Source organism: Vigna umbellata, chromosome 10 (assembly GCF_029865625.1).
Source record: "Vigna umbellata cultivar VRB3 chromosome 10, Vumbellata_1.0, whole genome shotgun sequence".
Classification (NCBI taxonomy): Eukaryota; Viridiplantae; Streptophyta; class Magnoliopsida; order Fabales; family Fabaceae; genus Vigna; species Vigna umbellata.
In genome coordinates this window covers 12,839,192-12,852,984 of record NC_142174.1, presented here as the reverse complement: position 1 = coordinate 12,852,984, position 13,793 = coordinate 12,839,192, and the positions used below count along the sequence as shown (strand labels likewise).

Sequence of the window (13,793 nt, the reverse complement as noted above, 5' to 3'; positions counted from 1 at the left end):
AAAAAGAAAAAGAAATAATCAATTTTGTTTTTCTCAAAGACGGAGCATTATTAATAGTTTCATCATTGTTTAGTAGCTTCTTCCTATCTATAAAACTACTAACCAATTAATTTGTGAATAAATCATAGCAAAAAGAATTAGCATAAGTAAATCAATTCAATGAGCTGTGTATCAAATTATAAAAGAAGAAAAGAGAGAGAAAGAGAGAGAAGAATTTAATTTTATTAAATTTCTATGAATAGAAGAAAAGAGAGAAGAAATAAAATAGAAAAAGCACATATTCAAACTCAAACAGAAAATAACCATAAATCCTACAAAAATAAAAGAGTGCACATTGTTACAATAAAAAAAAGTCAAGGCCATAACAATGTTTTGATAACAAAAACAAAAACTAATTACATGTCCACTACAAAATCATCTCAACTAAACTACCCCAGAAAATACATATTGCATGAAGATTACATATAAAACTAGGACCAGACAGAAGAAAAAATTAGATTATCTAAATAATATTTTATTAAACAGTTTTGTCAAAATTTGAACCTGTGAATTGGTTTTTCTTATTTTATCAATGATTTTTTTTCAAAATAATATATAATATAAATTTTAAAATATAAATTTATTAAAACAATTTGCTAAATATATTATACTAAAAGACTACATTACTTAAATATGGAAAATCACCTTGTTCAACTATTACAAAATTCAAAAACCAATATTAAAAATTATATATATATATCTTTTATCAAATATAAAATTTCATCTAAGGCTCAAGTGTGATCTATAGAGCATTTGGTCCATCAAGTACCTTACATCGTTGATTGATGTGAAATGCGCAACAACGTTACTGTTAGTGGATCAAATTTAATGTGCGACATTGTGAAAAACAAATAGCGTATCAAACTAAACAAAATAAAATAAAATATTTAATTTATGACATTTGAAACTAAAATTTTCAATTTATTTTTAATATATTATTGACAACATCACCAACTATCAAAAAAAAAATTTAATCATAATTTATTTTTAAAGTTTATATCAATTTAACCTACATTTATGTTGTTGTGAAGAAAAACTTTTCAAACAATATTATCTTACAAAAATAAAATCTTTGAAACATAATTTATATAGGTAGAATCTATCTAAGATAGAGTTTATTTTAGGTAGAATCTATACGAGGTAGAGTATATTTGAAGTAGAGTCTATTAAAAGTATAGTTTATCTAAAGTATAGTCAATTTGGAGTAGAGTTTATTTGAGATAGAGTTTATGAATAGAGTCGATATGAAATAGAGTCTATATGGGATAGAGTCTATATGGGATAGAGTCTATTTGGAGTAGAGTCTATTTGGGGTAGAGTCTATATGGGGTAGAGTCTATCTTGGGTAGAGTTTATATGAGGTAAAGTTTATCTTAGGTAAAGTCTATATGGGTAGAGTCTATATGGAGTAGAATTTATCTGAGATTCTATCTAGGGTAGAGCCTATCTAGGGTAGACTCTATATGGGATATAGTCTATATGGGGTAGATTATATTTGGGATAGAGTTTATATGGGATATAGTCTATATATTTGGGATAAAGTCTACATGGGTAAAGTCTATCTATGGTTGAGTGTATATGAGGTAGAATGTATATGGGTAAAGTGTACATGGAGTAGAGTCTATATGAGATAGAGTGTATCTAGGGTAGAGTCTATATGAGGTAGGGTTTATCTAGAGCAAAGTCTATTTAGAGTAGAGTCTATTTGGGATAGAATCTATTTGTGATAGAATCTATTTGGGATAGAATCTATATAGGATATAGTCTATCTAGGGTAGAGTCTATCTGAGGTAGAGTCTATACAAGTAAAGGCTATCTAAGATAGAGTCTATTTTGTGTAAAGTGTATTTGGGTAGACTGTATCTAGGATAGAATCTATCTAAGATAGAGTCTATCTAGGATTGAGAATATCTGGGATAGAGTTTATTTGGGATTGTGTCCATTCGAGATAGAGTTGATATAAAGTCTGTCTCAATATTTTAAAATATAAGAATACTTATATTTTATAATATTTTAAAATAATATCTAAATAAAATTACATAAAAAATATATAAAATAATATAAATTAAAATTTAATTTTAAATAAATTGAATCTAATAAAATATAAATTAACTTAAATTAAATTAAAATTAAAAATTAAATTTTTATTTAAGGTTTTTATGGATCACGAATATTCACAATAAATTTTTGTGATTACTGTCTGTTTACTGTGAATTTTATATGTTAATATCTGTTAAATAAGAGTATTTTTTTTAGCAATCTAGATGGACAGATATCAAAATTACACTAATTCATGTTTTTAAATTTCAGGTAAAATTATCTTGTATATTAGGAGTTATATATTTAGGGTCACCCAAAAATTTTAACCATCTTAAATTTTATGTGACTTCCTAAAAAAATGTTGGTCTCTACATTTGAATCTGGTTCACCATATACTATAAAATCACATAATCACTTTGGTTCCACAGTGTAGTAGAAAATCATCTGATATTTTTTAAGTGCAATAGGCAAATTATTACATCTTGTCAAATGGTGTGTATGACTATTATTAAAGTATGATAATGCAAAATAAAATCACCATTAAGTAAGATTTTATTTGCCTAACGTGGTTTAATAGCTTTTAATTAGGTAAAAAGAAAAAAAAAATCACAACATGATCTTTTTTATAAGACATAATGATAAAAATGTGCAAATAAAAATCATAAAATATTGAACAGATAAATTTAAATGCACAAAATAATTTGATTAATTTGTATCGTTGTGTGTTATAATAAGTTGCAATTTTTAGAATTTATTATGACAATAATATTCTTTTATCATAACTGTTTTCTATTATTTTTTATTATAAATATATTTATCAGATTAAAACAGTTTATCATTATTTAAATTTTAATGTTTTAATATATAATAACATATCTTTTAGTATTTTTGTAACTTATTGTAATTTTAATGATACTTATATTTGATGTTATTTTAATATAGTAGAGTGAAGTAGTAGTATTTAAATGAATTATTTTATATATTAAACAAATATCTACATTTTATATTTAAGTTTAATGTTAATGAGTTGGCTGATAAGTTTTTCATCATTAAACTCTTGAAAATATTTGTATAATAATTTAAATTATTATGTTGTAAAGGCTTTTAATATAATTTTTTATATAATAAATTTTAGTTAATATATTGTAAGCTTTTTTAACTATAGCGTAAGAATTTTGTATTAATTTATTTAAATCTATTATATTTAAAAGCTGTTTCCTATTTACTATTTTGCTATTAATATTCATGTTTGGTTGAGATTCTTGAAAGAATTGAATGAATATAAATATAAATACAGGTATGAATGTATATAAATAGGTTTAAATTGGATATAGGAAACTGTCTCTCGATCTCTATCTTAATTTAAATTACAATAATTTATTAAACAATTTAAACTTTGTGAATATATCATTTCTTGATTCTAGTTTCATAACATTTTTTTTCCAAAATTTTTTTCCAAATTTAAATTGGATAGGAAACATCTCTTACTTGAAAATTATCTATCACCTGCATATTTTTTTTCCAAATTTTCTTAAAACAACAATTTATAAAATATACTTGTAATTTTTATTGTGAAATATTCTTCATAAAAACATCTATAATTTTTTTTGAATTATTCATTTCACACTGACCAAAAACAAAGCATTTAATGTATGCAAAAGAAAAAGATAGGTCTTAAATAGGTTACTTTTATATTAGGGGAGCTCATGTGCTTTTGCTTCCTCTTCCTTTGTAGAGACTTTCCTGACAGACTCACAAAATTGGTAAAACAAAACAAAGTAAATTTCAGATTGCAACACTAGCCAGTATCCAGAATTATACAGCAAGAACATGCAATTCCCACAAAACATCTTTAAGGTAAACTCAACTCATGCCAGCTAAAGTCTGGAAAATTGAACTCTGTCCATCCAAAACTACCTAGACAAAGCTGATCACTAATGCCAAGAGTGATCTTCTACAATAGGTTAACTTGTATGCATAAGACTTTTAACTGATAAGCAACACCTTAATGCTGTATAATATAGGCCAACAACTTCATGTTTGCAGTGTTAAGCACTTAATATGAATATTAAATAGGTTACATATGATAAATACTCAGCGAGATTCTGATTACATATTTACTGTTAATTAATTCTTGGTAAAAAGATTTTCGGTCTAAGAAAAGTTGGTAAACAAGTGGTTGGTTTAAAGTAGTCTAAAATTTAGAAGGCAAAGGGGAATTAACAAGCTGAATCAACAATAGGATTTATAATCAAATCTAGATTATTTATTTGAATCCTACATTTTTTTAAAATAAAATAATAGTAATAATAATATAATAATAGTTCCGCACAGCAGTTTACTGAATAAATTAAGCTGCAAGGAAAGGAAAATCAAATTCAAACCAAGTTAAGAGCCTAGGATTAGTTTTACTAGTATACATAAAAAACAACAAATAAATGATAGTGAGGGTTTAGAAGTGGTTTTAGCCTTGAGGAACCAAGTAATGAGTTTTTATGTGGTTTTGGAGGGCTTAGGGACAAACATGGTAGGTGTTATCGAATTTATCGTACATGAAGCGAGTGACGATGCTGGTTTTTCCCACCAATTGGTCACCCAAGAACACCAACATAGCTAAAGCTGAAACAGGAGCCATTTCAAAATCGAAAACGAAAGCAAAAGGAGGAATCGGAAGAAGCTGAGAAAAAACCCGATGGTTAGTGAATCCGGACATGCTGCGTCACCATTCTTCAATCTTCGTGCGGATTTTGACATGTTCAGTTCGCAGTGTGCGTTATGTCTATGGCACCAACCATTCCCAATGCGAATGCGACGAGCCTCTGCTCCTACACTACTTATCCAATGGCTGCCACCACGAAGCGCGAAACCTCCTTCAAAGTTCCTCCCGAGGTGACCTTCACGCACGCGTGGTTCGCTGGACCAAGCTACTCTCCAACTTCTCCCGCCATGGTTACGTGGCCGAAGCTCGCGCATTGTTCGACATAATGCCTCACAAAAACCTCGTCACTAGCAATACCATGTTGACAGCGTACATGCGCTCCGGCTTGCTCGACGAGGCTTCCCGGTTCTTCGAGACCATGCTGGAGAAGAACGTTGTTTCTTGGACTGCCATGCTATGTGGGTTTTCAGATGCGGGGAGGATCAAAGATGCGAGGAAGGTGTTCGATGTAATGCCTGAGAGGAATGTTGTTTCGTGGAACGCGATGGTGGTGGCGTTGCTTAGGAGTGGGAATTTGGAGGATGCGAGGATGGTTTTTGAGAAGACTCCTTTCAAGAATGTGATTTCGTGGAATGCTATGATTGCGGGGTATGCTGAGAGTGGTAGAATGGACGAGGCTAGAGAATTGTTTGGGAAGATGGAGTTTAAGAATGTGATTACTTGGACTAGCATGATATCTGGTTATTGCCGTGAGGGTGATGTTGAAGGTGCTTATTGTTTGTTCCGGGCTATGCCGGAGAAAAACATTGTTTCTTGGACTGCTATGATTGGTGGGTTTGCTTGGAATGGCTTGTATGAAGAGGCATTGCAGCTTTTTATTGAGATGGTGAGAGTTTCTGATGCCCAACCCAACACAGAGACCTTTGTTTCTCTTGTTTATGCTTGTGGAGGTTTGGGTTTTTGTTGCCTTGGCAAACAGGTACATGCTCAGCTTATTGTTAACAGCTGGCAGATTGATGATTATGACGGTAGGTTGCATAGAGGTCTTGTTAGGATGTACTCTGGGCTTGGTATTATGGATTCTGCTCGCAATGTGTTTGAAAGTAATTTGAAAGACTCTGATGATCAGTGTTTCAATTCCATGATAAATGGTTATGTTCGGGCCGGTCAGTTGGCTAGAGCTCAAGAGTTGTTTGACATGGTACCCACTCGGAACAAGGTTGCATCGACTTGCATGATTGCTGGCTATCTTAGCGCTGGCCGAGTACTGGAGGCTTGGAATTTGTTTAATGACATGCCTGATAGGGATTCCATTGCGTGGACTGAGATGATTTATGGGTATGTACAGAATGAGCTCATTGCTGAAGCCTTCTGCTTATTTTCTGACATGATGGATCGTGGTGTTTCTCCTATGAGTTCTACATATGCTATTCTATTCGGAGCTATGGGTTCAGTTGCATATCTAGATCAGGGGCGGCAATTACATGGTATGCAGTTTAAGACTGTGAATGAAGATGATTTGATTCTTGAGAACTCTCTAATTGCAATGTACGCAAAATGTGGGGAGATAGATGATGCATATAGGGTATTCTCTAACATGACTTGCCGGGACAAAATTTCTTGGAACTCCATGATCATGGGTCTTTCAGATCATGGCAGGGCCAGTGAAGCTATAAAAGTGTATGAAACTATGATTGAACTTGGAATTTACCCAGATGACCTTACATTCCTAGGTGTCCTGACAGCATGTGCTCATGTGGGTCTTGTTGACAAAGGACGGGAGTTTTTTATTGCCATGGTCAATGCTTTTGCTATTCAACCTAGGTTGGAGCATTGTATCAGTATTATCAATCTTCTGGGTCGAGCAGGAAAGGTGAAGGATGCAGAGGAGTTTGTTTCGAAGCTTCCTGTTGAACCAAATCAGGCCGTTTGGGGGGCTCTAATTGGAGTGTGTGGCTTGAGTAAAAATGATACAGATGTTGCTACGCGTGCAGCCAAACGACTGTTTGAATTGGATCCTTTAAATGCGCCTGGGCATGTGGCCCTTTGTAACATATATGCCGCAAATGATAGGCATATCGAGGAGATGAGATTAAGAAAAGAAATGAGGTTGAAGGGTGTGAGGAAGGCACCCGGATGTAGTTGGATATTGGTGAAGGGGACAGTTCATATTTTCTTCCCGGACGATAAATTGCATGCATGTTTTTAAGAGGTAAGAGGTGTTATTTGCAATTATCTAAATAGGACACTTGGCTTCCTGATGACTTTGGGCCCAAGCCCAAACTCCATTCAAGAGTCCATCACTAGTAGCATGGTGAAAAAGCTCTAAGAAAGATTTAAAGATATATCAAAAGAGGGAGAAGTGAAGCAAATCTTCACTTAGAAGAAGCCGGACTCGCCCAGCGGACCATGAACCTCACCCAGCGAGCTGGCGCCCAGCGAACATCAACCTGCGCCCAGCACTGACGAAGAACACTGCATCCACGTTTTGTAGATTGGTCTCCACGTGTTTGATTCATGTAAAACTTGGCTATACACATGTATTTTGAACCGTGAAGGGGTCCTGATCATCAGGAGCACCTAAGGCAGCGTGGAGAGGGATGAATGCTTCTATAAATTCACCTCTCTCCCCCCCTGTACACACTTTGAGTTTTTTGTAATGAATAGTTGTTGAGATGACTCAGCCTCATTCTACTCTTAGTCACCGGCCAAAGAGAGACCTCAGCCTCCTCTAGCCACCCTTAGTTAGGAACCCTAGCTAAGCACCAAGACACTCCATCACATACCAAACACCTTCACCGAGCTTTTCCCTTCATCTTACTTTGCCTTCTGCTGCATTCATCGCAGTTCTGTTTGTTCACGTTTCATCATAGCTCTAATCTAGTCTTGGAGTAGATCTATTTTATTTAGCCACCAAACACCGCTTCACTTCTACTTCTAAGAATCATTTCCGCTGCGTCTATATACTGGAAGATGCCTCTGGAGGTCTCGTTAGTTCTGTATCTGAAATCACCAGGAGCGTCTTCCATCATGTGGTATCTGAGCCTGGTTGAGCACCACGCGTTTCAGCTAAGTGTTTCCTTTGTCAAGCCGTGTTGTCTATTTCATTTTCTGAATTGTCTTGCTGTTCTGAGTTTTTGTTCTCTGTTTCATGGAGTTTGTTCGGTTAATTAGGCTTCCGTATTCTTGTTGAAGGTTTATTGTGTTTGAGCAAGTTGTTTTATCATTTTATTCGGTGGAATCCTGTGTTTGAGTCATTTTTAGTTCTTGAATCAAATTCTGTCATGTTCTATTTCATGTGCATTGTTATTCGGTGCATTGCTTTTCTTGTGATATTTCTGAAGTTTAAGTGAATCAGTCTTAATTTCAGTTCAATCATTAATACTGCACTGATTAAGTTCTGTTCACCACATATAAGCTGTGACATTTGGTTAAATGAGCTTGGTGGCAGATTTCAGTGGTAGAGATAATGAATTTCATGTTTCATGAATCTGTTTTTAATTTTATTTCATTGAAGTCTAGAACATTTGAATTTGAATCCTGCCTAGTAACTAGCAAGTGCATACCAAGTGAGCAATGAAAGGCTCAGCCTAACTCGGTTGCACATTGTTAATCAGCAGAATTGCCTTTTTGGCCAATTACACCTAGCTGGGAATTCTTTGAAGTCAGGTTGAGTCTTACTCCATGCTTAGCACTAGATCATAAGCGTAATCAATTTCTAGAGTCATTCGTGAGCTGTTTTCGTGATTCAAATTCAAATCTGCAGAATTGGTTGCAAAGTGAATTCTATTTCTGCACTTTCGCTGTCATTAAGTTTGATTTTCAGAATCTGTATTTGTGAACGAGATTCTGTCATACCAGTGAGCCTAGCAAAGCCAATTTTCGAATATTAAGGCGCTATTATGGTCAGATATACTTTATTGGTGCTAGAATCAAAAGTGACTTGCAAAACCAATTTATGCGTGCAATTATTTTATTTCCAGTTGAACCATTAGGTGCTATGATTTTTATTTCCAGTTGAACCATTAGGTGCTGATGATCTGCGTTGTTTCTTCTTCTAAGGTGAACTGTAGTAAAAGCTATAGTCATTGTAATGTTATCATTTAAGTTGTTAAAATTGACGTGGCAAAGTTTAAAAGCAAAACAGACTTGTGCAGTTCACCGTACTGACGTCTGAATCCAAAATTGAAAATCTGCAGAATCACATAGTTCATTGAGGCATTTTATCAAACAGTTTGGTCTTTCTATTTATAAGTCAATTCTGTCCAGTATTGGTTCAACTTAACTTGTTTTCTTGCTTTTTTTAATCTGTTCTAGAGCTGATCATAGGTTCTATTTGAGTGCCATCTTGTTTGTAAACCCTTTTTCGTTGCTTGTCTTATTGAAATTCTTGTTTTGTCAAATAGTGAAATCTGTTTCAGCTTCAAATTTTCTTATCGGTGCACTGTTCCATTGGTCATTTTTAGCTTGGTTTGTGGTGTCTTTCACTTCCTTGTGTTGCAGATTTGGGTGCTTGCAAGAATCCAAACCTAAGGTAGTATCTTAGGGTGTGGAGGCTGGCTTCACTCTCCGAATTTGGTGGCTGTACTTAAAACAAGTATTTTTCTTAAAACGAATTAAACAAACCCACCCAAGATAATCTCAAAGTTGGAAAGTTAACCCTTATGAGAATTATCACTAAATGTTGATTTGTAGAGGAAAATCAGCACAAATTATTCATCAAACCATTTATAAAGCACTCACTTAAACCCAGAAGCTACCATAAGAAGTTTAGTGCCAAATCGCTCACAGTGCTGACACGAGTGGGCAACCAAAAAGCTACGTGTCATTACACCGCAACGTGTCATTACAAGATTACAGCGTAATAATGTATAGAATTTAGATTTAGATAGCACCTCTGCATTCAACATATGCATATGCTACGTTTTTTAAAAAGAAGATCAAAACCGAGTCTTACACAGAGAAGAAGCTCAAATGTCTGCAGCTCAGGTTGATCCTCACGACAAAATGAGGGCGAGGGATGTGAACAAAGTTGCGCGAGGTGAGCAAGCTCCAAGACCCGCTCATCAATACGGCACGGTTTCTCCCCCCTCTTCAACCCACACTAACGACGATACCAAGAACAAAATCAAGGTAAAACCTATACGCGTTTCTTCTTTAACTTCTTCACAAAAATTTTAAAAACAAAAACTGGGGCAATACATTAGAAAAATCGCTGTTGTTATTCAAACTGAAGTTTATATCTAAGAAAATTGCTTCTTTCAAATTTAATTTTTACGCAGAGTTATTTTTTAATTATTTAATCCGTTTGGACTTATATGAACAATTTGTGATTCAACCATAGCATCTTTTTTGTTGGAAGTCTCAGGCCAATTTATAATATATTACAAGCCGGTTCAATTTATAATATATTATTTTTGTGGCTGTGGGATCACTTATACTTAAAGTTCACTTTCTAACATTCTTTATCAGAGCATTTTTCTCATTTAAAATTTACTTTTCAGCATAAACTAAAAGGCCTTTTTTCTAATTCAGACAGTTTTTTTTTTCTCCATTTTTTGATTGAGTGATACGAAGAAAACTATTTGTTTACGGCTGTAGCATATTATGCTTAGTTAGGTTTTTTAACTGTGCAAAAAACAGGAGAGAAAGTCAGGGATAGCAGAAAACGGTGCCGAATCAGCCGAGAGCACTGATTATAAAATTTGTTATGTAAAATATGTGGAGTATCACAGGTAAGTCAAAATGCTTTTGTATAGCCATGGAATCACAATTCGGAAAGAACCAATTGCCATATTATGCAAACTATATTCAGATATCTAATTCAGCAGTTTGTGTGGTTTAATCAGATGCATTCAACAAGAAGGCGAAAAGGCATCAAAATGCCAGAAACTAGGCACATATTTTAGGTCCTTCTGTCAACCTGAATGGGTGAGTTCTGAGCAATAATTGGAAATCCAAAACAGTCTTCTTAACTTAATTACCGATTAATAGAAATAATTTTGGTTTGATCATCATCGTGGTGACAGTCTGTAGTGTGGATCATCAACTTTTTCTTTTTGTTGTTTTGCAGATAACAGAATGGGATAGAGAGAGAAAAGAGGGAAAGTTCCCTGCACAAATCTAGCCATGAGCATATCCCTCTCTTTTGTTAGGAAAAAGTTGCTAATTTACCTTTGGCAAATAAGTAAGATAACAATGAATCTTCTTTCTGTATTGTGTTTTCGTTTTCTTTCTCTGAATATAACATGTCATTACATTACTGATGCACCAGAACTTATTTGGTGGACTGATATACATACTACACTAACTCATGTTTTTAAATTTAAGATAAAATTATCTTATATCTTAGGAGTTATATAGGTCTCGTAAGAGAATCTGGCTCAGATGAGAACCTGACTTCACATTTTGGCTCTAAGGTGTAGTAGAAAATCATCTTATATTTTTTAAGTGCAACAGGGAAATTGTTACATCTTGTCAAATGGTGTGTATGAGTATGACTATTATTAAAGTATGATACATAAATATGGATTTAAGGGAAAAATTGCATAAACAAAAATGCGAAATAAAATCACCATTAAGTAAGATTTTACTTGCCTCACGTGGTTTAATAGTTTTAATTAGATAAAAAAAAATGGTCCTGTTTATAAGACATAATGATAAAAATGTGGAAATAAAAATCATAAAATATTGAACAGATAAACTGAAATGTACAAAATAATTTGATTGTTGTGTGTTATAATAAGTACCAATTTTTAGAATTTATTGTGACAATAATTATTTTTTATCATAACTGTTTTCTATTATTTTTTTATTATAAATATATTGATCAAATTAAAACAGGTTATAATTAATTAAATTTTAATGTTTAATATATGATAACATGTATTTTAGTATTTATGTAACTTATTCTAATTTTTAATTATATTTATATTTGATGTTGTTTTAATCTAATAGTGTCAAGTAGTAGTACTTAAATGAATTATTTTATATATTAAACAAATATCTCCATTTTATGTTTGAGTTTAATTTTAATGGTTAGTTTTCAATCATTAAACTCTCGAAAATATTATATAAAAAATTTAAATTACTATGTAAGGCTTCGAATATAATTTTTATATAATAATTTTTAGTTAATATATAGTGTAATAAATTTGTATTAATTTATTTAAATATTTTATATTTAAAATTTGTTACATATTTATTATTTTGTTATTAATATTCAAGGTTAGGTATGAATATATATATTGATATAAATAATATCCAAAAAAAATAAATTAGATAGAGGAAAATGTTTTAATACCTAACTTTCTCTCTTTATTTCTATATCTATCTTCATAATGTATTAAACAATTTAAACTTTGTGTGTATATATTATTTCTTGATTATATTATTTTTTCCATGTGATTATTATGTTTAAATTTTGTATTATCGATAGGATGACCACTAATTACATTTGTTTACACAAATGCTTAAAATTGGTGGCCTTACGACCATTTTGTGCATCCTCTTTGATAGAAAAATGACACAATCATTAACCCAAAAACAATATTCTTCTTCTTTTGGCAAGCTTCCCTCAAATAAAAGCTTTAAGAAAATGTTTTCTTTTTTAATATTTTACAGTCTTCAAAAAAATTTTAAAAGCGCGTTGTTTTTCTTATATTAACATAACTTTTGATTGACTATTTCTCTTATATCAGCATAATTATTATTGTGTGTTCTTAGCATAACTTTTGATTGTCGGGTTAACTCAGAGTTTGAGAATTACAAGTGAGCAACCATAATACTATTTTTTTTTATTTGTGATTTTTTTTTCAACATAAAACCAGTTTTAAATCTTTCAATCTTAATTGTTAATTTTATCCTTTATGTGTGTTTATGTTAAAAAATGTATTTTAAGTCCAACTTTATCCTACACAATAGACTTATACAGTGAGATTTTCATTCATATATATATATATATATATATATATATATATATATATATATATATATATATATATATATCCTAAATTTGATCTTATCTCTAATCGATGTAAAATTTTCAACACTTTTCTATTACGTTGAATTATGTACATTGAATATAAAGTACTGGACATTAATAGATGGTCTGATAAATGTTCGATAGCCGGTGGAATGATATGTCCAACAAACACAAATCTTGTTAGGATAAGTTCTAATCCATGACTCTCATATTATGTTAAAAAACAAAATTGAATTGTAAGGTGAGGTTTGCACCTACATATATAATCTAAATTTGGTATTATTTCTACTTGAAGTGAGACTTCCAACAATTTATTCAATGTAAAACTATTCCAATTTTGGTTTTTATTTTGTTCTCTTTTGTGTTGGAATTGTTCATTTAGATTCACCATGCTTGTGACTTAAACATTGTTTTCGTTAAACTTTTTGTTAAAATATGTTACATATTTTTTCTTACATCTTTTGTACTAACAAATTGAGTCATTGTCACTTTCCATTGTTGTACTATTGTTTATTGTCATTCTTTTTCTAATTGTGCTACCTTAAAACTCTTAATTAAAGTAAGTTTTCACATAATTATGTTTCGAGTTTTCTTGCTTGTAATTTTATCCAATAGATTTTAGATTAAGTGGTTTGTAAAATTTATGGATTATGAAATTCAAAAATATATCATGGTTTAATCAATTCATGATTAAGAAAAAATGAATTTCATCTTATAGACGAAAGAATTTGAAAACATGAATAGTGATTTTGTTTAAAAATATAGAAAGCATTTGCATGTTACTCTTTTGTAGTCTTATACTTTATTGTTTATGACATAATATGTGGTATTTCACCTAGTGAACACAAGAGACCTATTACTTGTGTACTCAAAAGATAACAAGGTGGTCATGAATTGTGTCCAAGAGAATATGCATATATACGATGTATGTCCAGAAAGTGTGTATGATGAAAATTTATTTTTCAAGAGCCTCTATATACCTTCATATTAACCACATGAAGTTGTAGTTGGGTATTATGAAAGTTCGTTCGTTTTTGGTGTTGGTTATAGATTATAAATAAGAGACTTTTC

General features: G+C 31.8%; 2 protein-coding genes across 2 annotated transcripts; both read left to right on the top strand.

Annotated features, from left to right (window-relative positions):
- Positions 1-4,496: 4,496 nt before the first annotated feature.
- Positions 4,497-7,421, top strand: LOC124846653 (pentatricopeptide repeat-containing protein At1g32415, mitochondrial-like). Its single transcript, XM_088100399.1, has one exon. The coding sequence runs from the start codon at positions 4,791-4,793 to the stop codon at positions 6,945-6,947; it is 2,157 nt and encodes a 718-aa protein (XP_087956525.1). The 5' UTR covers positions 4,497-4,790; the 3' UTR covers positions 6,948-7,421.
- Positions 7,422-8,180: 759 nt separating this feature from the next.
- Positions 8,181-11,008, top strand: LOC124846650 (Cytochrome c oxidase, subunit Vib family protein). The gene is made up of 4 exons (XM_047323954.2): positions 8,181-9,871; positions 10,382-10,473; positions 10,588-10,669; positions 10,812-11,008. The coding sequence occupies exons 1-4, from the start codon at positions 9,713-9,715 to the stop codon at positions 10,863-10,865; spliced, it is 387 nt and encodes a 128-aa protein (XP_047179910.1). The 5' UTR covers positions 8,181-9,712; the 3' UTR covers positions 10,866-11,008.
- Positions 11,009-13,793: the final 2,785 nt, after the last annotated feature.

What these genes read in the sequence shown, in the direction of transcription:
- LOC124846653 (XM_088100399.1), top strand. Translation starts at nt 4,791, where the DNA reads ATGCTGCGTCACCATTCTTCAATCTTCGTGCGGATTTTGACATGTTCA.
- LOC124846650 (XM_047323954.2), top strand. Translation starts at nt 9,713, where the DNA reads ATGTCTGCAGCTCAGGTTGATCCTCACGACAAAATGAGGGCGAGGGAT. An exon ending in ATACCAAGAACAAAATCAAG is followed by an intron (nt 9,872 to 10,381) that starts GTAAAACCTATA and finishes TGCAAAAAACAG; the next exon opens with GAGAGAAAGTCAGGGATAGC. An exon ending in CCTTCTGTCAACCTGAATGG is followed by an intron (nt 10,670 to 10,811) that starts GTGAGTTCTGAG and finishes GTTGTTTTGCAG; the next exon opens with ATAACAGAATGGGATAGAGA.